The 25,758-nt window shown below is 55.8% G+C and overlaps 1 protein-coding gene across 2 annotated transcripts in view; it reads right to left on the bottom strand.

The window, feature by feature from the left end:
- Positions 1-24,755, bottom strand: part of TRAPPC10 (trafficking protein particle complex subunit 10) — a 78,466-nt gene extending 53,711 nt beyond the window's left edge. For both annotated transcript variants that reach the window (XM_046003804.1, XM_046003805.1), the window contains exons 1-3: positions 24,554-24,755; positions 5,285-5,366; positions 747-882 (exon numbers count right to left, since the gene is read on the bottom strand). In XM_046003804.1, the coding sequence (XP_045859760.1) occupies positions 747-882; positions 5,285-5,366; positions 24,554-24,620 (285 nt within the window). In that variant the 5' untranslated portion in view covers positions 24,621-24,755. The remainder of the gene's footprint in view (positions 1-746; positions 883-5,284; positions 5,367-24,553) is intronic.
- Positions 24,756-25,758: the final 1,003 nt, after the last annotated feature.

Below are 25,758 nucleotides of genomic sequence, written 5' to 3'. Positions count from 1 at the left end.
ACCACGCACGGCAGACTCGACTGGGAAAGGTACAAAGCAAAATCCACCAGAGCAAAAAGGTCCAGGAGTAAGCTTCCAGTCCTTTCTCTAATCACACCACAGTCTCTGCACGCTCAGATTCCGGGGAGGATCACGACACACAACCATCTGTGTACCCTGGGTACCGCCAAGACAGGAAGGAATGACCCCGGGGCTGTCTCTCAGCGCACGACAGAAGGACTCTGCCAAGATGACATGCCTCTGTCTGGGTTCATAAACACGCGATGACGCAGTACAAGTAAGGTCCCTGGGCGTGTGGCCATGGGGGGCCTGCTCTGGGGGCACAACAGTAAGGAAGCGGGGCAGTCCCCGGCCTCAGAAAGCCCACGAACCAGCGGAGACCACGGGGAGAATGAAGTCGAGTGGCCACCACGACAGGGAACATCCGGGGTTCGGAAAACCAACCGGGCGTAACACTAACAATCCCGAGAGGCCACGAGGTTGCAGGGGGTCCCGGGAACGCACAACACAGCAGGTGACTTGTACCCGGTGGCTACCCAGAAGGCCACACAGGGGCCCAGAGCAGAAGCGTGGAGTGGCAAAGCCACCGGGCGTGTGACGGAGGAAGGGGGAAAAGAGGCACCAAGAGAGACCATTCCCAGGTCAACCTCGCACAGCAGAGCTGTCTGAACAAAAAGCTACACTGGGGATTCGCAACCCTATTCCAGACGCTTCTGGTCCCTTCCGCGCCCCCTGCGCATACTTACGCAGCACTCCGTCCAGTAAATGTGAAGGAAGGGGAAGGTGAGTAGGGCTTTGTTTCCTTCTTTGGGCAGCAGCTCCTCTTTGAATTGAACAAAGTTAGATTCTAGGTGAATCATCTTTGGAGCCCGGCCATAGGACCTACAAACAATTTTTAAAACGTCACTAAGAAAAATGACTACAGAGGGTCAGCAGAAAGAAAAGGGGGGGGGGGAATCCAACAATAATTTAATCATATCCATGAATGCAAAAGTACATATACGGTATTAGTCCTGAATTATGATGATAATACTCTGTCTCAAAGGATTCGGACATTATCTGAGCATGGCGCGTGGTTACGTGCCAAAGCTCCGTCCCCATCAAGACTTTCGCGTTACTCAGAGACAGGTGCACAGCGATATCCTGCTGAACCAGGGCCATGTGCGACAACACAGCAGGCTGAGAACAATGGTGTTACTCGGAGTAGAATCTCTATTACTGAATCTCTAAGTCACTACAAAAAAAAAGGTTCCCAAATGTCAAAAGCGCAGTCTGAAGATATGAAAGCTTTAAACCACACAAATCCTTTTACGATCACCTTTATGACCCAAAACAGAGCCGCCCGCCACCTCCTGCGGGAGGAACATGGAGAGAGCCCACTGCCCTCGGCCCCCCACCACCCCCCGGCCCCCCAAGGGAGAGACACAGAGAGAGCCCGCCGGCTGCTGACCTCTGATCTACGGCAGGGCTACTTCGTCATCTTCTAAAACGTGCGTTCGCCGCCACGTATCTTTCCTCCATACTTCTATTTTCCACTTCCAGTCACTGTGTCTCTGGCACATCTCTAAGCTGGATTCTAGTATTTTTTCCGTCCGATCTAGTGGGCCTAACACACTGAAACCAGCCACATTTAATGCGATTACGCTGATGCTCGAACCTGCGTAGTTTCTATTTCCAGGCTCTTTCCCCCTGTCCTTTGTGAGACTAATTAAGTTTTTTTTTTCCATCCTTTTTCTCTGCTAGTTTGAAAGTTTCGCTATTTCTATTCTGCTGTTGGTTACATTTTTATTTTTAACAGCATAAACTTAAATGTTTCTTTTAAAGCCCAGAGGAAGTGTCTACCCTCTCCCTGAAGCAGACAAGTACACTTCCTCCTCCTCTCTGCTTTCTTCCCCACATCGAAGACGTTGGACTCAATTTTTGAAAGGGCTGACATCTTAAGTTTAGCGAAATAGCTTTATGACTTGTTTGCCGGCGGCCGCTTCCTTCCTCTGAATTCGGGAGCATTTTCCTGGCTGGGGCGCTGTGTCCTTTCACTATTTCAGGGCGGTGAGGCTTGTGACCGCACTTGACTTAGCCACCTGCCGGTCGTGACAGGCACCTCGCGCAGCGTGAGAACGCCCCTCCAGACGACACAGGGAAGCTGCCAGGGGTCAAAAGTGACGCCAGCGGTCAAAAGGGGGCCCCATGGCTCCCAGGCCCCCAACGGACAAAGCCGCCAGTCCAGCCTCAGCGGGGCCCCAGGCGCACAGGCAGGGAGGGGGCGGACTCGGCGCTCCCTTCGGCCCGCGGGGTGCGGCAGCAAACACCTCGAGGCAGGAAGGCGTTCGCCATCAGCGCTCTGAGAAGGGCCGGCTCTGCAGCTGCATTTCCCATGTTGTGGAGACCGTAGATCTGGGTTCCTCTTCTGTTTTCCTGACATGGCCTCTGTGTTTTGCTTTCAGTCCACGGGACTTTCCGTGGGCGCCGGCAAGCCCCTGATTCGCCTCCGGGAAAACGCTGACCTTCGTTGCTCGGATCCTGCCTGTCCCCCGTTCTCCGTCCTCCGCTCTGAAACTGCCGGCTGTGCCCCACATCTCGGGGTGTCCCGCGGCCCCGTCTGCAGCTCTGGGCCCCCGACCCCCTAGGGCAGGGCTTCGCAGCTCCGTCTTCCCACTCCCCGACGTGCTCTCCCCCATACAGCCATTCGCCACAGTGAGGAAAATCTCGGCTTCGAGCTTAGGTCCGGGTCTCCTCGATTAACTGCACGTTGTGATCACGGTCACTGCACCTGCTTTAACATGTCAACAGTGTCAAAAGGCCATTCTCTCTCCCTCTCTCTCTCTCACACAGCTGCCTACCCTCCGTCTCGGTCTCCTCCGGGCCCCTCCTGTACAGTTGTCCTGGAGCTACTCTGACAAATTATCACACACCCTGCGGCTTAAAACAACATCAATTCTCTCCCCGCTCAGGAGGCCGGAGACTGGAAATCAAGGCACTGACCGCGCTGGCCCCTCAGACAGTCGGCGGGAGAACTCACTCCTCCTCCCTGCCACCTCCGGCAAACCTGGGCGGTCTCTGCTTGGGGCCCCTCACACCTGTCTCTGCGGCCATGTCCGTGCGACTGCTCCTCGGCAAGTGGCTGTGTCTTCCCAGGACACCCGTCATCGGACTCAGGGCCCCCACTACTCTGGGATGGCCTCATGGGGTCCTCATTCCGAATGAACTCACGCCCAGCTTACAGACGGACACATGCTCTAGCGGCCACCACTCAGCCCACGGTACCTCCCCAAACGCCGTCCTTTCAGACACAACGTCCAAGCGTCCGTGATGGAAGCGGCAGGCTCAGCTCTGCCCGCCTGTCTTTTGCCCGCGTCCCAGCCCCCCGGCTCCGTGACCCCCCGACTAAATGCAGCAGCACCGGTATCTGGAGCCTGGCAGCACGCTCTAGTGACAGTTTCATGACGTGCAATTGGTCTTCCACGTTCTCAGCTCCCGGACTCGCTGCTCCCCGTGTCACACGCCCCCCCTCCCCCCCGCCGGCTCTCTGACAACCGCAAAGCCTGCGCCTCGGCCGCCAGGTCCTCCCTCCGGCTGGCGTCCCTCGGAAGAGCTCCTGCTCCAACCAGGAAGGCACGGCGGGGCCGGTCTCCTCCGGCGCGGCGTCTGGTGTGCCACGATGAGTTCTCGACCGCCCCGCCGGGGGAGCACCGGGGAGGCGCAGCGCTCTGCCGCCTGGCTACACCTGCTCCCATCCAGACGGGCCGCCGTCAGAACGGCCCTTCTCCCTGCTCCCTGCGGAGCCTCGAATCCACAGGGCTGGAGCTCGTCCGTCCACAGCCGGAGCCACAGGCAGGCGCGGAGGTGGCCCCGCGAGATCTGTCCCTCCCGGCGCCATCGCCTGCGTCTCCAGGAGCCACCTTGACAGATGCGGGGTGCACGGGCTCAGCCGCCTCTCCCGAGGCCTCCATCTCTCGTCCTTGTCCGGGGAAGGTGTCCAGTGTCCACCGCGTCGCCCTCCCGCCTCGTCAGCCCTTCCTCCGGCTCGGGCGCTGCAGGGAGGCGACCAGAGGAACACACACGAGATCCACAGCCTCTCCTTGTCTCCTGCGGGCCCTCGTCTTGTTTCACAGACACACTCTTCGCTCGTCTCTCTGAAGGGTTAAATACCGTTTATCAGAAATCCTCTCCAGTCCCCTCCGTCTGCCCGGACACTGACTCCTCCGCGGGGCTGTCCTCTCGCCGACAGCACGGCCTCCTCGCATGCTGAATGGTTCTCCCGTGTGCTGTCTGCTCCGAATGCGCCATTCTGGAATCACCACACGCCTCCTGCCACGCCGCCAGACACAAACACGAGACCGGCTCCCACCTCCGGACCCCCAGGAAGCCACCGCGGTTCTCCGCGGTGGCGGGCTGCCACCGGCAGGGACAGGAAAACGATGCAGCAAGAACGGGACGACACGAGCAGGACTAACCGCCGGAGACGTGCGCACACCTGGACTAAAATCGGACTCCCCCGTACTAACACGTCAAACTCCAAACGGTTTCTAGAAATGACAGCTCATTGTAGCAGAAGTAAGTTTTCCAATAGGATACTTCAAACGTGGACTACTTCTCCGAACAAGTCATGAGACAATCACATGCGAAAGGACGAACAGGATGGCTGGTCTGGTGCGTCCTCCCTAATTTACAAATAACATTTTTCCACGTACTTCCTCACCCTTAAGAAAGGAGCCCAGGAGCCCAGGGAGGGGAGCCCTTGCTGAGACCGTAGGTAAAGGCCATGTGTTCTCTCTAAAGTGGAGTCTGTGCCTTTAAGACACTCTGCTGCAAACTCTGAACTCAAGGAGACAAACTAGGGTTGCTGGAGGGAAGGGGTTGGGGGATGGGGTAACCGGGGGACGGGCATTCAGGAGGGCACGGGATGTGACGAGCACTGGGTGTTCTATGCCACTGATGAATCACTGACCTCTACCTCTGGAACTAATAACACACTGTGTGTTCACTAAACTGAATTTAAATAAATTTTTTTTAAAAAAAAGATACTCTGATGCACCATGAGGAATCAGAGGTCGTTCCTATAAAAGCAGGCCTTTAACTCAAAAGAACTATCTTGTTTCCACCGCCTTATGTTTTGGTAAGAAAATCAACATACTTCTCCCAAGTGAGGCCCACGACTATGTGACCGCTCAATTTCTTTACAGGACACCTCGCAACTCAGGCTCTAGCTTTCGCCCCCTTTCTTGCTCACAGAGATGGCTACAAAACCATGAGGAGATAAAGCCAAAGAACGAACATGCCCCACCTTCTCCATTCCATTGGCTCTCTCGGAAGCTGCTGGGAAAGTGTCGGGTAAATAGAGGTAAATAAGTTCTGGTCTCCAGCACCTACAACAGGAATAAAGAGAAATCCAGTTACAACATTTTTAGGTGAATACGGGCAAAATGGGCTCTAGAATTTACTGACTTGGTAACTTGAGACAATTTTATATTTAGTAAAATGACATCACCAAATAAGATTGTCGCACACCTTTAAATAACTCGTCTCGAGAAAACCCAGCTCTTGGCCTCCACAGTCGAACTTCACCCTACGACACCTCCGTGCGATGCGCATGATGTTCCCCGAGGACAAGGATCAGGGAACGAGGTTGGGAGACACCGAGCACCTACCTGCTCGAGGCCACAAAGCTAAGGAGAGAGGGAGCTGGCGCCCTTCCACCAACTGCGGCCTGACCGTGTGACCCACGGCCATTGCTTCCTTCTGCTTGACGTGAACGGCCACAAACGTCCGGCCGAAAAGGAAACCCCGAGAAGTGAACGTGAACTTCTTCCCCAAAATAAACTCACGATGCCTCCAGATGCTGGAAGGAGCTAAAATGGACACAGGACACTGCGTGCGCACACGACACACGGGACACCTGGCGAGCCTTCCCTGAGTCAGTGCTCACGGTAACGGTGCAGGAAGGCAAGCACCACCCCGTTTTACAGACCAGGACGACGAGGTCCGAGAGGCCAACGCGTCTGGAGCACAGCCCTCGCTCACGGCGGACCCCAGCTCTGAGTGCGGGGGTGCGTTTTTAACCCAGCTCTTGTCTCAGCGTTAACAGACTGCAAAGTCCATGAGCTCTCCAGAACTGACAGGATAACCACATTACACTGAGCTAAAGAAGAACCTTTTAATACAGACCAGTCGAACTCTCACACCGCAGGATCGTCAAAGTGGAAGCAAGACCATTATCCAAATTGCTTCTGTATTGATCTTAGAGGAATCACTGGGAACTGATGTGGCCATTAACACATCTGCCGACTTTGCCATCACGAATACACACAGACATAAAAGACCTCCCCCGCACCACGTAAGGATATCATGTCACTGCTGAGGGCAGCGTCGCTTCCGGGCAGCCAGTGTCAGAGGCGGGGGCGGGGGAGGAAACGGGCGCCGGGGTCTTCTCGGAGCCTCGCCATCTCCGAGCTGAGCACCCGCGCCTGGGGACAGCACCGCCCCTCCCGAGCCTCGGCGGCCCGCCTGGGGACAGGAAGTGAGAACACCCTGGCATGTGGCGAAACTCAAATGAGTGAACCCAAGTAAACCACCTTGAACCCCGGGCCTGCCACGAAGCTGTCTGGGTTACTCTTACTACGTTTTTTGTTAGAAAAAAAAATAATAAATTTTTATGTTTTAACGTATCATGTTTCATCGTATTCGTTTATTTGGTAGTCGTCTTGGAAATCATCAAAGTAAGAAAATGATCAACCAGCCTCAGACTTCTTACCTGGACTGCCGTTCCCGCGGCCTCCTTGGCATGGAAAGGTCCGAGGCTAATGTACAAAAGCGACCGCCCTTCTGCCAGGCAGCAGGACAAGGCCCTCCTGCTTCGCTTGTGCTCACGCGTCCTCGTCCTTGTCCCAAAGGCTCGCATGAGTCCACGCGGCTCCAGAGAGCCTATGTGCCCCACGTACCTCCCTCGGAAAACCCTCTCAGAACAATAAAACTCATCTAAACGGAGACCACAAAGTTTATTTTTCTGACACGCTCTCGCGGCATAAACCTTTCATTTGTGTCCTAAACTTAATCTGAGAAGATTACAGGTCAGCTGGCATAGTAACTGCGGACTTAAATATGACTGTTCGGCCTCAGGGTCTTACACACTGAGCTGTGCCCCCCCCCCCCCCATCCATGCAGAATCCTAACCCTTGGTGCCTCTGAATGTGACTGTCCTGGGAAATGAGGTCTGTAAAGAGGTGACTGCGTTAAATGAGGTCTTTCGGGCCTTCAGGCTGTGATCCGATCTGACTGGGGTCCTTTTATAAGAAGAGAAAATGTGGAGACACAGAGATTTTAGGGGTGTGATCAGCTCACGGGAGGACACGGAGAGAAGATGCCGTCTACAAGTCAAGGAGGGAAAGCCCCAGCTACGGACACCTTGAGCTTGGACTTCAGAACCTCCAGCTTCCCGTTGGTTGGCTTCAGCCTCGCAGGCTGGGCCCCTTGGCTGCTCGTCACAGCGCCCCAGTGGACGAACACGTCACCCCTGGTCTACACCTGAAGGTCAGATTTCTCTAACCCACCGACTGAGAACGAAGAAGAGCTACCCTGACTTTCCAGAACGCACGCCTATCATTATCCTCAGAGCCTCCGTCTTGGTATCGAGGATCCTGCAACCCCGAGACGCCCCTGAACACGGGCTCCGGAAAGCCGGGGCAGGAAGGAGACAGCAGAGCGCAGGCGCGACGGTCCCAAGGAATGACGTCTCCGCTCCAGGGACAGGTGATGAACCAACCAGACACACGCGGTAGAAGCCCCAACAGCCGGATCACGACGGAGCCCAGGCCTTAGAGCTCGGAGGTCTGAACTAGGAGAAGACAGAGCAGCTCCCCAGCTGACGGCCATCAGAAAGCAGCTACTCAGAGCAAAAAGGAGGCTTTCAAGACGGATGCGCCCAGCCTCAGAGAACCCTGTGCAGAAAACGCCTGTGCTAGTTTTCCCACCTCAAGAGGCCTATTAAAAGACCAAAGTCAGAGTATTTACTGTAACAACTACGATCCCTCTTTGTGTGTGTGAGAAAGGGGGGACTCCTCAAAATAGTTAATAAGGGTCCTCCGGAACGTAACTACTAACATGAACACCTCACCCCTGCATGTGTCGAACATGCCCCGTTTCATCACTAGAGGGGACACATCTGGGGGGCAGCTCCGGGGGTGTGCAGCCCACCGCAGTCATCCTCGGCCCCTGGCCAGTATCCGAACGCGGCTGTGCCCTGGCAGGAGAGGGAGAAGCGGGGACAGGCACAGGGGCCACTCACATGGGAAGGGCAACACTGGGACAGTCGCCCTGCTGGGAAGAGAGGGACACAGGCACTCCGGGTGTTGCCCAGACCCATCCGCACCTCCCCAGGCCGAGAAGAGCCCAGCTCAGACACCCCGAACCAAGGCAGGCAGAGTCCCAGGTTTCTGATTATACGACCCTGTTTTCATCTTATTCCTGCCACAGCAGGATTTTCTGGATTTTCTGGCCAGACCTTTGCTACTTCCTGAATCATTACTGCATTCTGAGATTTTTACCAGCATATATTTAAACGTATTAATCGTGCAATTTAAAACTTTTTATGCCAAGAGCAGATAAGACTGCTAATTAAACACGGAGCGAAAAAGAATTAAAAAAATACGATTTTAGTGATTTAAGCATAAGTGGGTCATATTTCAACAAATTCAACATTCTTCTTATTCCTTTAAAACAAAAAGAAGGGGCGCCTGGGTGGCTCAGTGGGTTGAGGCCTCTGCCTTCGGCTCCGGTCGTGATCCCGGGGTCCTGGGATGAAGCCCTGCATCGGGCTCTCTGCTCGGCAGGGAGCCGGCTTCCTCCTCTCTCTCTCTCTCTGCCTATCTGTGATCTGTCTGTCACATAAAAAAAATTTTTTTTTTATTTATTTGACAGAGAGAAATCACAACTAGGCAGAGAGGCAGGCAGAGAGAGAGGAGGAAGCAGGCTCCCTGCCGAGCAGAGAGCCCCACCCGGGGCTATATCCCAGGACCCCGGATCACGACCCGAGCCAAAGGCAGAGGCCTCAACCCACTGAGCCACCCAGGCGCCCCCATCACATAAAAAAATTTTTAAAAATCTTTAAAACAAAAAGAATTGGGAACTCAGTTACAGAGAAAGTAATCAGTAACTCGGATCAACACTGAAAAGACACTAACATGTCCAGTTGCACTTCTCTTGGGTTTGTGATCCCCAACAGTAAGACTGTAAGAAAACAGCTCTTTCTGAAATAACTCTCATCTTCAAAGAAGGCGATCACAGCAAAATTAGAAACCTGCAGGCTGGAGAGTCTTTCCTGACCCAAGATGCGGTCACTGAGATGAGAGTCTAGCCAAAGCTCAACAGCAGGCCCTGCCCACCCCTGACCCCTACCTAGGCCACAAGCCGTCCCACAGTCCTACACCATTTGCGTTCGTCTCTGGCGACCTGAAGATCAGTGCAAACCTTCACCTTCCATCACTTTATCTCTGGGTCCGCTACAACAACAAAGTCACAGTTAGTGTCAAAACAAAAAGTCACATTTTTAATTCTTCACACGAGATGGCAACCGACAGGAATCAACACAAGGCTGAGCAGTCTAGGACCGGAGGCAACCCCCCTCCAGCCCCGCCCCCTTGCGGGAAGTCCACACCCAAACCAAAGGGTCCCGTGGGGTGAGGGACGGGACGAGATGACAGGGCGCTCACTTTCTGCATTTCAGGAACACAGGACCTCTAAACTAGAAGGTACGGCTTCTCTCTAACACGAAAGAAAACTGTACCTACATTCAAAAAGCTGTGCATGGGTCGTTAATGTTCCTATGATGTCTATGCAAGGATGTTGAGAGTATTTTAGGCCTCAGTTACGACATGGAGATTGAAGCTGGCGCTCAACCATCTGCAGATAAAGTAGCTGAGTTACCAAACGTGGTCTGAGTGCACGGCAGCTACGAAAGACGCCTCCGGGAAAACACAAGGCTGAACCGAAAAGTTACTCTCCACTGGGAAGGACACAGGACTCTCCCGCTTGTACAATCATTACTCCCCACGATTCTTATTTTTCCCCAGACATGTGTTAAGGGCATCTGGAAATCTCTGTCCTAGTCCTGTAACGTAACGTAACACTGCATGGGTACACCACAAGACCCGGGAGGCGTAAGGTCAAGGACAGATGCAAGGTCAAGGACAGATGCGTTGCTAATCAGGTGATCTTAAATAAAGAGATTATCCCAGATTATCCAGGTACCCGGAGGGGAGGATATTCCGTGGGGAGGAGGGAGGCAGAAGGCCAGAACCGAAGAGTTGGTACCATAAGAAGCGCTGAACAGGTCACTGCTGGCTTTGAAGATGGAAGAAGGGCCGTGAGCCAAGGAATGTGGGAAGGAAGGCTCTAGAAGCGGGAAGAGGACAAGAGATGGATGGATTCTCTTCTGGAAGGAATCAGGCCTGCCAACCCCTCGATTTTAGCCCGGTGGACCCATTTCAGACCTCTGGCCCCCAGAACCCTAAGATCAATACATTTCTGTACTGTTTGGTACTTCATCTACAGCGGCTCTGTCGAAGCTGCCTGGCTGAAGGAACAGGTTCCAGAAGACCTTCCCTCAACAGCAAACATTTCTGTCCTCAGCTGGCCAGTTACCAGCCCTTAAACACACAAAGCTATGAAATCTCATGAAAATATGAAAGGGTCAGGGCACTGTGACCACTGGAAAGCAGCAGAGAAAACCGAAAGGTTCAGCCGATCTGCAGCTGGCGGGCGGCCTTCCTCACAGTACACACATTTTCCAGATCAGTATTTTTTTTTTGGACGTTTACCTTGGGTCAAAGATCTTACATCAAGTCTTTAAATACTTGCTGATACCCTCAGACGGCATAATTTGTCTTCAAATTCTTTAGTATAATCTTAGTAAAGGGACAGAGTAACTTTTCCAATGAAACACGCCTCGTACTTTATCCCAAGCGGTTGAAGGCATCCAGGCTATTTTAGCCTGTTAGCGAAATGCATGTCTTCAAATACCTCGTGGACAACGTCTTAATTCAAGGGCATCAGGTCTACCCCGCAGGTCTCCACAGCACCCCCTTCCCCGCATTAAGGGGTGGCAAGGACAGGGAGGCGGAATGTAGCTCAACAGGAAGCAAGTGCGAGGTGTGAGACCCACACTGGGGCACCGAGTGTCCCCCCTCTGAGCACCTCCTCGCAGGGACTCTAGAAGCTACACGGAGTGGCTGGGCTAGGACCGGGTGACCAATTTCAAGGCCCTTCCCAGCAAAGGATCCTATGAGTCTACCTTGGAATAAAACATCGGGGCGCCTGGGTGGCTCAGTGGGTTAAGCCGCTGCCTTCGGCTCAGGTCATGATCTCAGGATCCTGGGATCGAGACCCGCATCGGGCTCTCTGCTCAGCAGGGAGCCTGCTTCCCTCTCTCTCTCTCTCTCTCTCTCTCTCTCTGCCTGCCTCTTCATATACTTGTGATCTCTCTGTCAAATAAATAAATAAAATCTTTGAAAAAAAAAAAAATCGGCAGCTCTCTCGTGGGGAACACTGACACAAACGCATCATCGTGGTCCTCCTAGACTGTCTGCACAGCAAAGGAGGTGGGGAGTGGGGTTCAGGAGAAAAAACACACGAGATCCAGATGTCACCCAGATTCTAGAAGTAGAAGCCAAGGCTTAGTCTGTGCCCTGAAATGCCTGGGCAACGGACCCGCTTCTGCGCCCACGCGCTGCCCTCCCTTCACCGTGAGGCACAGGCCTGACACGAAACAAGCGAGCCCTCCCCCAGCCTCCTGCTGCAGAGGCCACCATGGAAGAAAGGTAATTCCTCCAGCCAACATGATGGGGATGGTGGGGACGGCCTTTACCTGCCTGTCAGCCGTCCTGCCCAAATGCCCATTTTATTTTTTTTTTAAGATTTTATTTATTTATTTGAGAGAGAGAGAGATCACAAGTAGGCAGAGAGGCAGGCAGAGAGAGAGGAGGAAGCAGGCTCCCTGCAGAGCAGAGAGCCCGATGTGGGGCTCGATCCCAGGACCCTGAGATCATGACCTGAGCCAAAGGCAGCGGCTTAATCCACTGAGCCACCCAGGCGCCCCCCAAATGCCCATTTTAGATCAGGCATCAGAACGTCCTGCCATTTCCTTGCTGGCGGTTGAGTTACGCCCACTCCATCCGGCTTCCAGCTCCACCCCGACCCTGGGAGGCCGGGAGCACACAGTTGCCCACCCACACTGCTCCTCCCTCTCCCCGGAGCCAGTCTCTGTACCAATTACTACCCCCGGGGTGTGATCAAAGGGGAAAAGGTAGAGAATAGGTCTGTGATAACTGAACTGCACACCGTAGGAGTTTGCAGAAAGGGAACCAAAGCTTCTACACAGAGAACGCAGAGAGGAGGTCCCACACAGAGACAAGATATGCAGCCCTGAAGTCCTGGTCTTTTTCAGCAGGAAAGACAACTGAGCACACACCACGAGCACCAGGAGGTTTAAGCACACGCTTCTAACCAGGAGGCCAACGGGCTGTTCTCTGGAGCTCAGAGACCAAACACAACCCAAACGTAAGGAGCAGAGACAAACCGAAGGTCTGGATGAAGGCATCTGAGTGCAAGTACAGGGAAGAAGGAGCCGGAACAGTTCACAGATTTTCACGTGAAGAACTACAGGGTGACCGCAGCAGTTGGAATCACAGCGTTTCCAGCGCCCAGCTCGAGAGATCTGCCTGCTTCAGGCCCAGCCCTGCCCCGGGGCTCTGGAGAGACCCGTTCCTGAAACCCCTCTTTCCCCAGAGTTCCCAAAGACCACTTTCTCAGTGAGGTCTGGCTGCCGCTTCCAAAAGGCTCACCATTACCAAGAGGAATTTAGCGATATTCAGCAAAATTACGAGTTTACCACGGCCTTAGCGATCCCTGAAGGAATCCATCCCAACAGACGCACCATGAGGCTGTCTGATTCAGGGTTATTTTAAAGAGCAAGAGACAAAACCCTCCAGTTTCCCCAGACAGGACCGGAGGAGCGTAAACCGCAGAACACGCGTGATCCACACGGAGGACAGAGCTCTGCGCGCCGGGAAGACCAACGGGAAGGACCTCCAGGAAGTACTGAGAGAAAAAGGCAGGGAGGGGAACCGTGTTCCGGTCTGCAACCTCCTTTCCAAGAACGGAAGCACAAACGCGCATGGATTTCTTTTTCAACGGCAGGAGAATAGTTAGGTGAGGACAGTCAGGGTGGAGAGGACAGAAATCTACGCTCCAAACCTCACTCGGAAGAGCTGGTTGTGAGAGCATGTAAATAGTTTATGTGATTACAGAACAAAGGTAAACTTTAAAAAAGCTTTCTCTAAAAATATCAGGGAAAAAAAGAAAACAAAGGGAGTTAAATGCGCGCAGGGCTGGCAGCAGGGCCCCAAAGAAAGGACAAGGCTGGCCGGCGGCCCACGCCTCCCGGTGCTCCACGCCTCCTGGTGCGAGATGTCCCAGCGCCACACAGAGCACTGGAAACATCTGAAATGTGTGCTCACGAGGCGCTGCTGGTGGCAAAGTGGCAGAGGCCATCCGAGGTGGGATCAGGGGCTCCGGGACCTGCAGTGGCCGCTCAGGGTTTGTGAGAAGGGACTGTTCCCAGGCCCGGCCTGCGGAATCAGAAACTGGGGAGGAGCCCGCTGGGGGACCGCGAGGCAGCTCGGGTCTGAGAGCGCTCTTCCTGTCACCCCCAAGTCTCCGCAGAATGGGAAGAGACAAAACACAGAAGCTCTAGTGGTTCATTAAAACCGCCGAGTCCTGGAGCGCCTGGGTGGCTCAGTGGGTTAAGACTCTGCCTTCGGCTCAGGTAATGATCCCAGGGTCCTGGGATCAAGCCCCGCACTGGGCTCTCTGCTCAGCAAGGAGCCTGCTTTCCCCTCTCTCTCTCTCTGCCTGCCTCTCTGCCTACTTGTGATCTCTCTCTATCAAATAAATAGATTAAAAAAACAAAAAACAAAAAACCAACGAATCTTGAAATGACTCACAAGGACCTAGGGAACTTCGGGGCGTGCCTCACCTCTGCATTCCCAGCTCTGGCCCTGAAAAGAAGACTCAGCGGCCGTCAGCAGCCCAAGCATATCAACTAGGGTCTTAGAAAACCTTTCCTCACTAAAAAGAAGCAGGGATCCTTGGAGAAAGAGCAGACTCCAGGGCCAAGGCTGGAAATGAGTCTGGAACACGTTAACAGCAGAAACTCACAAAGACTCTTAGAACTCAGAGGCCGACGAAAACGGCAAAGACAGAACCACGGGCAGGTTGGCAAGGTCGGCACCAGCCACAGACTGAAAGAAAGCAGCTGAGGGGCGTGTGGGTGGCTCAGTGGGTTGAGCCTCTGCCTTCAGCTCAGGTCATGATCCCAGCATCCTGGGATAGAGCTCTGCTCAGCAGGGAGCCTGCTTCCTCCTCCCTCTGTCTCTGCCTGCCTCTGCCCGCTTGTGATCTCTGTCTGTCCAATAAATAAATAAAATCTTAAAACAAGCAGGCGGGTTTAAATCCTTAAATTCATAATGATACTTAAAAAAAAACAAAACGTAAATGATCACCACCGGAGGACACTCCCTGTGAGTGCGTGAATCCACACCCCCCACACCACGGGACGAGCAAGCAACACCGTACACACCACTGAGAGGGAGAGAGAGAGCACAAGCAGGGGGAGCGTCAGAGGGAGGGGGAGGAGCAGGCTCCCCGCAGAGCAGGGAACCCGATGTGGGGCTCGATCCCAGGACCCTGGGCAGGAATTAAACCGACTGAGCCACCCAGGCGCCCCCCACACACTTTCTACAATCCCACCAGTGTGTGCCCCACAGGGCATGAGCCGCAGAAAGGCCGCTCCCTTCGGAGAGACCCCAGTGGGGCCGGCACACCACTGGTGGAGAAGACCATCGCGCCAAAAACGTCCAACCTGAACCTTACCCGGCCTCTGGCTCCGAGGACCATCTTCCAGGAGACACAGAACGCTGAGGACGGAGGACACCCCGGGACACAGCTGGCCAAGTGGGGGGGGAGCATGACAGGCCACAGGACCGAACCTGGGCTCTTCCATAAACCGCCCGGAACAAGGGGAGACGGAGGGAAACCCGAGATTTGAAGCCAGACAGAGCATGAGCTCCAAACCTTCTCTGGACACCAATTAATTCAAAGAGTTAAAAGAAAAAGACGTTGAAGACTCACTGAAAATGTAAACGCTGAGTATATGATATTAGGGAAAATTTTTTAGGTGTGAAAAAGGCTTTACAGTTATGCTTTTAAAAGTCCTGATCTCTTAGTGATACGCCGTCTTGAGGGACACACACTGTCTCAGCTCGGGCTGCAGGGACAAAAGACCGTGATGGGGTGGCTTCACCAACACTGACTTGTCCCCCCACCAGTTCCGGGAGCCAGAAGTCCAAGGTCAAGACGCCGCCCGTTCAGCCTCCTCCCGGTCTGGAGGAGGGAGGGAGCACACTCTTCCTCCTCGCGCCAAGCCCCTGGCTCCTCCTCGGGGCCCAGCCTTCATCCTCTTCCAGCCCGCTCACCCCCCCAAACACTCCAGCTCCAAACTGTCACACTGGCCTTCAGGGCTCCAGCACACGAGAGGGGAGACAATGCTTCGCCCCATAACACACGCACTTGCGGGTACGTGACGTCACGCTTGGGGTCTGCTTCGGAAGAACACAGGGTTGGCGGGAACAGGCGCAGACAGGGCAGGACTGGCCAATCCTCCCAACCGCTGGAGTCGGGGACAGGTTTGTGGGTTTCATCATACTACTCCACTTTGCACACATTCGCCAACTTCCCGTCACACAAAGGGTGAAACGCTCCAACTCTCCCGCCTCCCTCATCCTCCGCTTCCTTCCACAGCACTACGCACTGATCGCGTATTCGCTATTTTTGCCCGCGGCGTCCCTCCTCCCAGTGGACTGGAAGCTCCATGAGGGCTGGGGTCTTTGCCCGCAGATGTGACCCAAACCCCGACAACAGTGCGGGGCCCGGGAGCACAGCGTGCACCTGCTGACCGGGGAGCCTGGCCCGACCCCGGAGCTCGGGACACCCTGCGGCGGCGCCGGCTGTCAGATGTGGTCTCGGGGTATGAACGCAATTTTAGGACGGGGAAGATTACACTGGAGACTTCCAGCGTGGCTGACTGATTCAGTGCTTCGACTGCTGAACCAAAGGAAGCGAGACTTCTAGTTTACTTAACTCGGCGGCAAAGGCTTTCTCTGAGGGGTAATTCTAGGGCCAAGTCCCCCTTCCTTCCATGTGCGCAGATGGTGTCTGCCTCCCCAGCTGCTCGGTGAAGCCGTGGCAGAGGAGAAGTCGGGCACCTGGCTGCTGGTCCTCCCTGTGCCGTCACACACCGAGGGCTCGGCACAGCGGAGCCAAGCCTTCGGGGCTTCTGCTTCAAAACGACCCGACGGCCACTCTGTTGTTCCCCTCCATGCTTGCAAACTTACTAACTGATCCAGCTGGTCTAAAAGTGCCCATGAATGGTGCACGTGAGGCAGCAAAAATTACCACCCCAATGGGCTACCGTTAGTGCCAAGGCTCTACCTAAAAGCTCTAAAATATACCCAACTGCTTCCCAGTGCTAAACAGACCTGCTAAAAACAAGAACACTTTCCAAACATACAGCAGTTCCCAGTGAGACTGAGGTCTAAATCTGTTGTCAGTTTCTTCGTAATTTCTCTGCTCACTTTTTTTTTTTTTAAGTTTTGCAAACAAGGGCCTGAAATAACATGAAGGAACAAAACATGGAATAAGCCCAAAAAGCCAAATAAAGGCATTTGTTTCCCGAGGGTGAAATAATCAAGGAAGGAGAGACTACAAAAAATGTTCGCTATTTCTAAGAGACCAGCCCACCTTGGGTCAGCAGCTAGAGCCCCAAGTTCCAGACGCCCAGGAATCATTCCCTGCCCAAGAGGTGACGAGGACAAACCTCTACAGAGAGAAGCAGCGATATAAAACCAGAGAAGCCCAGCGGGTGCTGGCTCCTACGCACCAGGACGCCGAGGCAGACACCGCGACATAGGGAAGGAACGCGGTCCCGGAACGACTTGTCCACGCCTGAGCCCGAGAGCCTGTGGATGGGATCTCCTTGGAAAAAGGATCTTTGTAACTGTGATGAAGTTCAGGATCTCAAATGAGATCACCCAGATCATCTGGGTGGGCCCTAAATCCAGGGACAAGTGTGGTGATGAGGGACAGGAGAGCAAATGCAGGGACGGTAGCCATGTGAGGACAAGGCAGAGACGGGAGCCGACCACAGCTGGGAGCTGGAAGAGGCAGGAAGGACCCCTCCCCGGTGCCGCAGGAGGGAGGGCACAGCCTGCCAACACCTTCACTTCCAACTTCTGGTCCGCAGACCCCGAGAGAATCTACTTCCCCTGCCTGAAGCCAGCGCGTTTCTGACCATGTGCGGCAACAGCACTGAGAAGCGAAGGCAGGGTAAAGTACAAAAACAAAGTATGTTTTTTCCCAATGTGACTCCAGTTCATGTCTTAGACATGCTTTTGAACACACCTCCTGAATGTCCGAGAAACACGGCTGAACACAGAGTTCAGAAGGGGTCCCGCCAGCAAAAAACACGTAAGAACGTCACTCATCATCGGGTAAATGCCCCCCAGACAACTACAACCACCTTGGGCTGGACAAAGTCGCCAGAGAGAACATTGAAAGCACAATCTATGAGGGGAAAAGTGTAACTAGACTTCTTCAAAATTAAAAATATATTTCAGGGGCGCCTGGGTGGCTCAGTGGGTTAAGCCTCTGCCTCGGGCTCAGGTCATGATCGCAGGGTCCTGGGATTGAGCCCTGCATCAGGCTCTCTGCTCAGCAGGGAGCCTGCTTCCCCCTCTCTCTCTGCCTGCCTCTCTGCCTGCTTGTGATCTCTGTCTGTCAAATAAATAAATAAAATCTTTTTTAAAAATGTGCTTCAAAAGAGAGCACTAAGAAAAAATACAGCCACAAGTTAGGAAACAATATTCGCAAATAAATTACGGATCTGAAAAAGGACATGTATCAGCAAATATCATGAACTCTTATAACTCAGTGATAATGTAATTTAAAAATGGGCAAAATACCTGAGTAAACATTTCACTCAAGAAGATGTACAAATGGCTTATAAGAATAGGGAAAAAGGCTCAACTTCACTAGTCGTGAGGGAAATGCAAATTAGAGCCCCAACCAGACAGCACTTCATGTCCACTCAGATAGCTAATAAAAGACAGACAAGTGTGTGTCCGCAGGAATACGGAGCCACCGGAACCCTCATCCACTGCTGGTGGATGACTCGGGGACAAGCTAGCGATTCCATAACAAGTCAGACACCAGCTTATCACCCATCACAGCAATTCCGCTCCTGCGATCTCCGCGTGAAGAACGGAACAGGAGCCCCCGCTTGGGCAAGCAAGTGCTCCCCGCAGCTCTCCTCACAGCAGCCCCAGAGTGCAGACAACCCACACGCCCCTCGCCTGGTGAAGAGATAAACAAGACGGGGTCCACCCGTATGGCAGACCACCGGGAGATGAGAGAAGGAACACACAACAGAGGAGGCCACTGAGCCTCCAAACACCACTGAGTGGGGAAAGCCAGCAACGGGACTGCACGCCACAGGATCTCGTGCCTAGAAACGTCGAGAGAGCACCACTGTGGAGAGACAGGAAGCAGAGAGAGGTTGCCGACGCCTGGGGGGAGGAGTGGGGATCACCTGCTAAGGAGCCCAAGGGAACCCGACAGGTGCTGGAGACAGACCACGGTGCCGGGGGCACAGCTCTGGGGCTGGATGGTGGAGGAACCTTCCAGCAGGCAGATGAAAGCTCCACGAAGCCACCAAAGAAAAAGTCCGTGTGCCGAGTGCGCCTTGGAACGCACCTCTTCCCGATGCGACTGGGAAGCAGCCGGCAATATTCCAACTGCTGACCTTCTGACCCATTAAGTCCACTGCCAGATTCCACTCTTAATTTCAGAAATCTACTCCTCCTCTATTTACGCATTTTTAGGGTTGAGGCTGGTTTGGAACCTTACAGAGCTCCTCTTTCAAGGCTTCATGCAATTGCCAGCTGGGTAGACCTTTGGTCCTACCTGCTCCCCTCAGAATCCGAATCCGCGCCCCACGAAGGCTTTGGTTTGGTCATAAATTTCTACGGACTTGCAGTAAAGAAAGAGTATCTGCACCCAGTTCTGAAGGACCAGCGCAGAGAAGACCGTCCCTAGCACAGCAGCGAGCCTCCTTTCTTCTGCTGGATTCACCTGGACGCCCGGGGTCCGAAGCCTACGGAGAAGGTCTGCAGCAGCGCAAACACTAGGCGCCTAGCAGGTTCTAGAAGGCTCCCTAAAACAAGTCGGAGTGATCAGGGCTCAGGCTCTCCAAGCATTTCCCACAAAGCTGTCTTAGCTCAACATGACCCGCATTTCCAGAACATACCTCTATGCTGTCAAAAGCCTCTAACTTACGAAAGCCTCAAAGACAGCACCGTGTTTCCTAGAGAGACGCTCACTCATTTATCTATTTTATTTATTCAGCGGATATTTACTGAGCGCCTACTGTGTGCCCAGCTCAGCTGCAGGAGCCAGGAGGCCAGCAGTGACCAGCAGACTCCGGACCCTCGCCCTGTGGCTCGCAGGCAGCCTGGGTAGGGGTGGAGGAAGACAATGAGCGAAGAAAAAACAAAATGTTTCTGTCAGGGGTGCGGAGCCAAGACGACTGAATCAAGTCAATGGTGAGCCCGACTTGAGTGGGTGTGGGAAATGGTCCAGGAGCAGCTCCTGGAGTGGAGGGAGGCAGTGAGGGGTCAGAAGGGCACCGCGGGCGGCCAGGAAGCCACAGGGCTGGCGGGGTGAGGGCCAGGCCAGGCCCACGGGAAGGTCTGCGAGGGTTATGCTCGGAAGGCGGCTAGCCCTGGAAGGGTCCCAGGAGGTCCTCTAAGGACCCCCAGAGGGATCACCCCCCCGCCCCACGGAGAACTCGCCTCAAGGGGCTGGCATGAAACCAGGGAGGCCACAGGAGGCCGCAGGAGCACACCCAGGGTGAGGCGAAGGTGGCTTGCGTTTGGGGGAGCAACAGTAAAGGTGAGGAGAAGTGGCTGACTTCTGGATAAGCGTCAAAGATAAACGATATTCGTGGACAGACTGACCGCCAGTCATGAAGAAAAGGAGGAATCAAGAATGACCCCAAGGGCATCCGTTTTTACTTAGAGCCCAAATACCCCGAGAGTCCGAACCACTGGGGAAGGCACATAAAGCCAGGCGGAGACCAGTTCCCAGCAGACCGGACAGGGACAGGGGGCAGGAGAGCCCCAGGGCCGGCTCCGCGGCCTGCAGAGCAAGGGGGCTGCCTGACAAGGGCCAGACCAGGGTCCGCGGCGGCCAGGCCCGGGCAGCAGTGGGGGATCGGCGCGGACCCTGAAACACACACACACACACACACACACACACACACACACACACACGACACCACGCGATCGCCATGAAGAGGTCTGACGACTGGCAGAAAACTTCTTTAGACGACAAGTTCTTCAGTCAGTCATTCGCATTCCCACGGAAGCCCGACCCCTCGGCCCTTCCCGTGTCTCCATATGGGCCCCCCACCTTGTCATCCACTCCCTGCCAGGCAAAGACTGGCTCTGGGAGGCCTGCCATGCTTGATAATCTCCGGACATTCATCCAGATTTAAAAAGCGAAAATCGGACCCAAGTTTCATGTGCACACACACGGGAACACCATGGGAATGCTTCTGAGGCACATCTGTAAATAGGGCCTGTAAGCCGAAGCTCAAACGGAAAAGGAACGTTTTATTTCTACGTCATCAGTGCACGTCTGCCCTGGAGCTGGGTTCGCCTACTCAGACCGCGGGCACCACAGCAAACCCACACACTCCACGGGCGCTCCGAGCCGATGAGGAGAAGGGCGATGCTGGAGATGCACCAGGCCCCACTTGAGGTGTGCAGTTGCAGGTACGCGATCCTGCCACCTCCCTTCGAAGGACACAACTGTGTCACACAACAGCATGGTTGCTATGATAAAAGGAAGTACCACCAAAAAAAAAAAAAAAGCCACAAAGAGGGTGGCAATGTCCAATCAGACTCCCAAGCTAGAGAAGTTGTGCAGTGTCCAACAGGTGCAACCATCCCATCAGTATGTCACTGCGGTTATCTAAGAATGAAAAATGTTTCTTCTAGGGCACCTGGGTGGCTCAGTGGATTAAGCCTCTGCCTTCGGCTCAGGTCAGGATCCCAGGGTCCTGGGATCGAGTCCCGCATCAGGCTCCCCTGTCAGCAGAGAGCCTGCTTCTCCCTCTCCCCCTGACTTCTGTTCTATCTACTTGTGCTGTCTAATAAATAAATAAAATCTTTTAAAAAAAAGAAAAGAAAAATGTTTCTTCTAATTTATGCATATAAATTTTCTCAAATAGCTACTGTTACAACATAATACTCCTTTAGTAAAATTATTTGAACCTAACTATTTAATAAATGGAGCTATGAAGTATTCTTCTTAACATAAACATGTCATGAATAAGTCACTGAGACACCTAAGGCCCTGTGAACAGTCGAGGAACCACACTCCCCAGCGGTCAGGCTAACGGTTTGCATGGTGATTCCTCTTCTGGGTGCTTTCCCCAAGTTCATTCTTCCAACTCCATGTGGACCCCCTGAGACCGGTACTGTGGCCTTGTGTATCTCACGTGGATGAGACATGAAGCGCCCGAGGTCCCCCATAAAAGACGTCTTGTTTCAAGCAGGCAGAGACACAAACGACGCACCGAGCCGGGCAAGGACCTTCGGTGGCACTGTCAATCACGGGACAAGTGAGGTTTCTGAGGACGAATGTTCCTCCCGCGCCTCGGCTGTTGGTCGCGCCCGGCGAGAGAGTTCAGCACCGGCCAGCTCTGCACTGCTGCGCATCGATCAGAACAAAAGACATTTGAAGCGACTTCTCCAGGACTCAAGGGGCAGTGGCTGAATCACAAGCACCGCACCTTCAGCGTAGGCGGGATGTCAACCACCCACACATTTAAAAACTCTACCCTAAGGAGGAAAAATCAAACTCCAACCAGGTACAAAGCATCCCGTATCTGCTCATTTTTGTTGCCTTTGTCCCCCTTGCAAAATTCATAGTGGCAGACGCGAAACCCCAAACCAGAGATCCGGAAGAAGAAACAGTGCAGTCAGGAAGGGATGGTGAGATTGGACCGTCTGCCCGGGGCACTGCAGCGCCTCAAACACGATAAATCCCGTGTTGACGGCACGTGCTCTTCTCGGCACGACGCCCACGGTCAACAAAAAGATGCCACAGATGAGCGCAACTACAGGAACTCCGTCCGCCAGAGGAGAGAGCTGGAAAAGGAACGTGTCTTCCCCAACATTCCCTTGGAATAGAAACCTGTCCCCATCCTAAAGCAGAGAATGGACCCAGCGCTGCAGATAACAAAATAACCTACGCCAACATGTAACTTCGGATCACATAAACCGGCTGGGTTTCTTCTCGGTCTCCCGGCGCGTTCTCCATGACGAAGACATCCCAGTGCGGGTACTCAGAATGCCGCACAGGTGATCCGCCACTCAACGTCGGCAGTCAGTCCCCCAGCCGTCGCGCGGGCTCTCTGGTACTTACTGACCTCACTAGTCTGGGTCGAAGCGCGTCCCCTGCTGAGGTGGTCCGTGAAGAGGCGGCAGGTTCAGAATCTCCTAATGGTGGAGTGAAGGCCAGTTGAGATGTCCAGGAGCTTCCAAATACTGTTAGAATCACGCAGCAGGCTAGCCCGTAATCGTGGGCTCTGCTTACCCCAGTCTCTGGAGACTTTCCCCTCTGCTCACAGGACACACATGCAAACGGCTCCGACACTTCGGGAAGCAGACACACTCTCCTCCTCAGAAGGGTCCACTCCACGTGCCCCACGTTCTGGGAGGAAACTCCAGCCCGGCACCAACTTCACTCTCATCTGCAAAGGAACGACTCGGACGTGATGGGGCCGCCGAGGCTGGCCGGGTGTCCCAGGAGAGGAGGCAGCCGGACCAGGAACACAACGTTGCAACTAGGAGACCAGGTACCGAGTATCAAAACTTCAGGAAGAAGGAGCCTCCTTCCCACTGCCTTGGTCTCCACGCCTTAGACCAGCTCCTCCCTCCACAACACCAGGGGCCGGACAGAATGGAGCAGACAGAGGTCTGAGGCAAAACCAGGACAAGTGTCCCCAAAGCTGCAGCCCCAAACCCAGAGACCCCCAAACATAACTCAAGTGTGAGCTGGGAAGCTCGCAAACCCGTCCCACGTGGACGCTCCTTATTACTTCCCGGCTAACTCCGTCTGAGTCACCGAAGCCCCTTTCTTTCCCCAGACCCCAGCGAGGCGGAGGTTGTGAGCCTTCACGACAGACCTTAAGAACTTGTCCTCCGAGGCGCACCTGCAGACAGCCCGCACACACCTGTCCAAGCTCGGGGTGTGAGACCCAGTTAGACCAGCTGCGGGGCGCCGGGGAGGCACCTCCAGGCCCTGGCACCTAACAGGAAGACCACCCGGGCGCGGCCCCTGTTCCCCGAGGCCTTGGAGCACCTGGCGCCTGCGGGGCCTCAGGACCAGCCCTACACGCACCCGTCCCCTGGGGCCGAGGGCAGAGCGAGATGCGGTCCGAGGTGACACTCCGTGCACAAACACAGGACGGCTGTCCCCGAACGACGGCAGGGTCCGGACTAGCAGGGTCCGGACTTAGCGGAGACACGTCCCGGTCCCTAAGGAGGTTTATCACCTGGACGGGAAGCCTCGAACCTAAACCTCAAACAGCTTCTCAGGGACCTGACGGGGGAGCACGAGAAGCGCCTCCGTCGGTCGGACACCGGACACCGGACGGAAGACACAGACAGCAGCGAGCCCAGGGCCCCCGCGCGGTGGGCTCCGGCCTGGGCGCGCGGACTCCTGGTGGACGCAGCGCCTCCTCGCACAGCCCGCGAGCGCACGGGAAGCAGCGCCCGGCGCACCGGCGAGGGACTGCGATCCCGACCGCCCGAAACCCCGGTCCGCGGGACGCCAGACCTCCGCGGCGGGCGGCGCGCCTCTGACCTCGGCCCCCGCGGCGCGACGCTCACGTCCGGCCGCTCACAAGTCGGGGAATCGCGCCCGGGCGCGCGCAGGACCGCCCGCCAGCCCCGACGCGGGGGCACCGGCCCGGCCGTGCAGAGCGGGGCGTTCGGGGCTGCCGGGGGCGCAGGCTCGTCCGCGGGGCCGGCGCGCGGCTCCCCCCGCAGCTGTCACGCCCGTGGCCGCGCAGCGTCGCGCGGCTCCGACCCCTACCCGCGGGCGCCCGCGGCCCTCGCCTCCCCCAGCACTTTCCGGGCGGCGCGACGGGCCCGCTCCCCGCCCGCCGCCCCGAGGGCAGCCGCCCCGCCCGCGAGCGCGTCCCGGCGGGGTCGGAGGTCGGGGCGGCGCGCGCAGGGCCCCGCCGCCGCCGCCGCCGCCGCCGCCCGGGCCACACCTCCGTTCCGGGAAGCGGCGGGGCCGGGAGCGCCCGGGAGGGCGGGGGGAGGGGCGGGCCCCCGCAACGGCCGCCGCCCCCTCCCGCGCCCGCGGCACTCACAGGTGACGATGGGCTTGTTCTCCATGGTGTAGATCACCGGCGGCTGCGGCTCCTCAGGGGCGTCCATGGGCGTCCGCCGTCACCGGCCCGGCCCCCCGCGCCCCATGGGCAGCCCCGAGGCCGCGCCGGGCCAGCCCGAGCCTGAGCGGCGCCGCGACAGGGAGGCCCGCCCGGCCGCGCGAGGCAGCTCCGGAGCCGGCCGCCCGCCGCCGCCCGCCGGCCGCACCACTTCCGGCCCCGGCACCCGCGCTACCGCTTCCGGGGCGCGCGGCTTAAAGGGGAGGCCTCCGGGCGGCGCGCCGGCGCGGTCCTCCGACAGAAACACGGGGGGGCGGGGAAGGGGCGGGGCCGGGGCGGGGCCGGGGAAGTCCTGCGGGGCTCGCGCGTGGACCTCGGAGCGGAGGTCCCGCGCGGACGGTGGAGAGGGCTGCGGCCCGGAAGCCCGAGGGGACGTCTCCACCCGCCCCAGCACCTGGCCACCCGGTGCGCGGCCGCTGCCCGCCATGCAGATCCCCCGAGACGCAGCCGCCCCAGTCACTGGCAGCACACAGACAGGGGCGCGACCCCGGAGTGGGGGTGGGGTCACCGACCGCACGTGGACACGGGGATGCCCGCGGGGGTCACCGACAGCACCCCTGAGGGCCCCTGGACACTGGTGTGACCCTGAGAAGCACTCACAGCAGGTGGCCCCTGGGACCACCCTAGTGTCCCTAAGGAGGGGCACGTGGACAGCGGCCTGGCAGTGGGTTAGGGTGAGGGTTAGGGTTAGAGGGTTAGGGTGAGGGTGAGGGTTAGGGTTAGAGGGTGAGGGTTAGGGTTAGGGTCATGGTCAGGGTCAACGTTAGGGTTCGGGTTAGGGTCAGGGTCATGGTTAGGGGTTAGGATTAGGATTCGGGTTAATGTTCCGGGCTAGGGTTTCGGGTTCGCGTTCAGGTTCGGGGTTAGTTTTATGGGTTGGTGGTTCGGGTTCGGGTTAGGTTTAGTATTGGGTTTCTGGTTCGGGTTAGGATTAGGGCCTGAGTGGTGGCTCAGGGCTTGGCCATCTGTCCTCCCAGTCCTGACCTTCCTTCTCCTTGGCCCTCTGTCATCCCAGATCCTCTCTACCTCCTCCTTAAACAATTCTGAATGTCCCCAGGAGCAGAGTGGCAGGCGTGGGGTCTCAGGAGGGGCTGCCGTGATCCTGTCCCCAGACAACACTGAGAAAG

Source organism: Meles meles, chromosome 4, assembly GCF_922984935.1.
Source record: "Meles meles chromosome 4, mMelMel3.1 paternal haplotype, whole genome shotgun sequence".
Classification (NCBI taxonomy): domain Eukaryota; kingdom Metazoa; phylum Chordata; class Mammalia; order Carnivora; family Mustelidae; genus Meles; species Meles meles.
The sequence above is the reverse complement of the archived record's forward strand: the minus strand, read 5'-3'. Positions and strand labels throughout refer to the sequence as shown.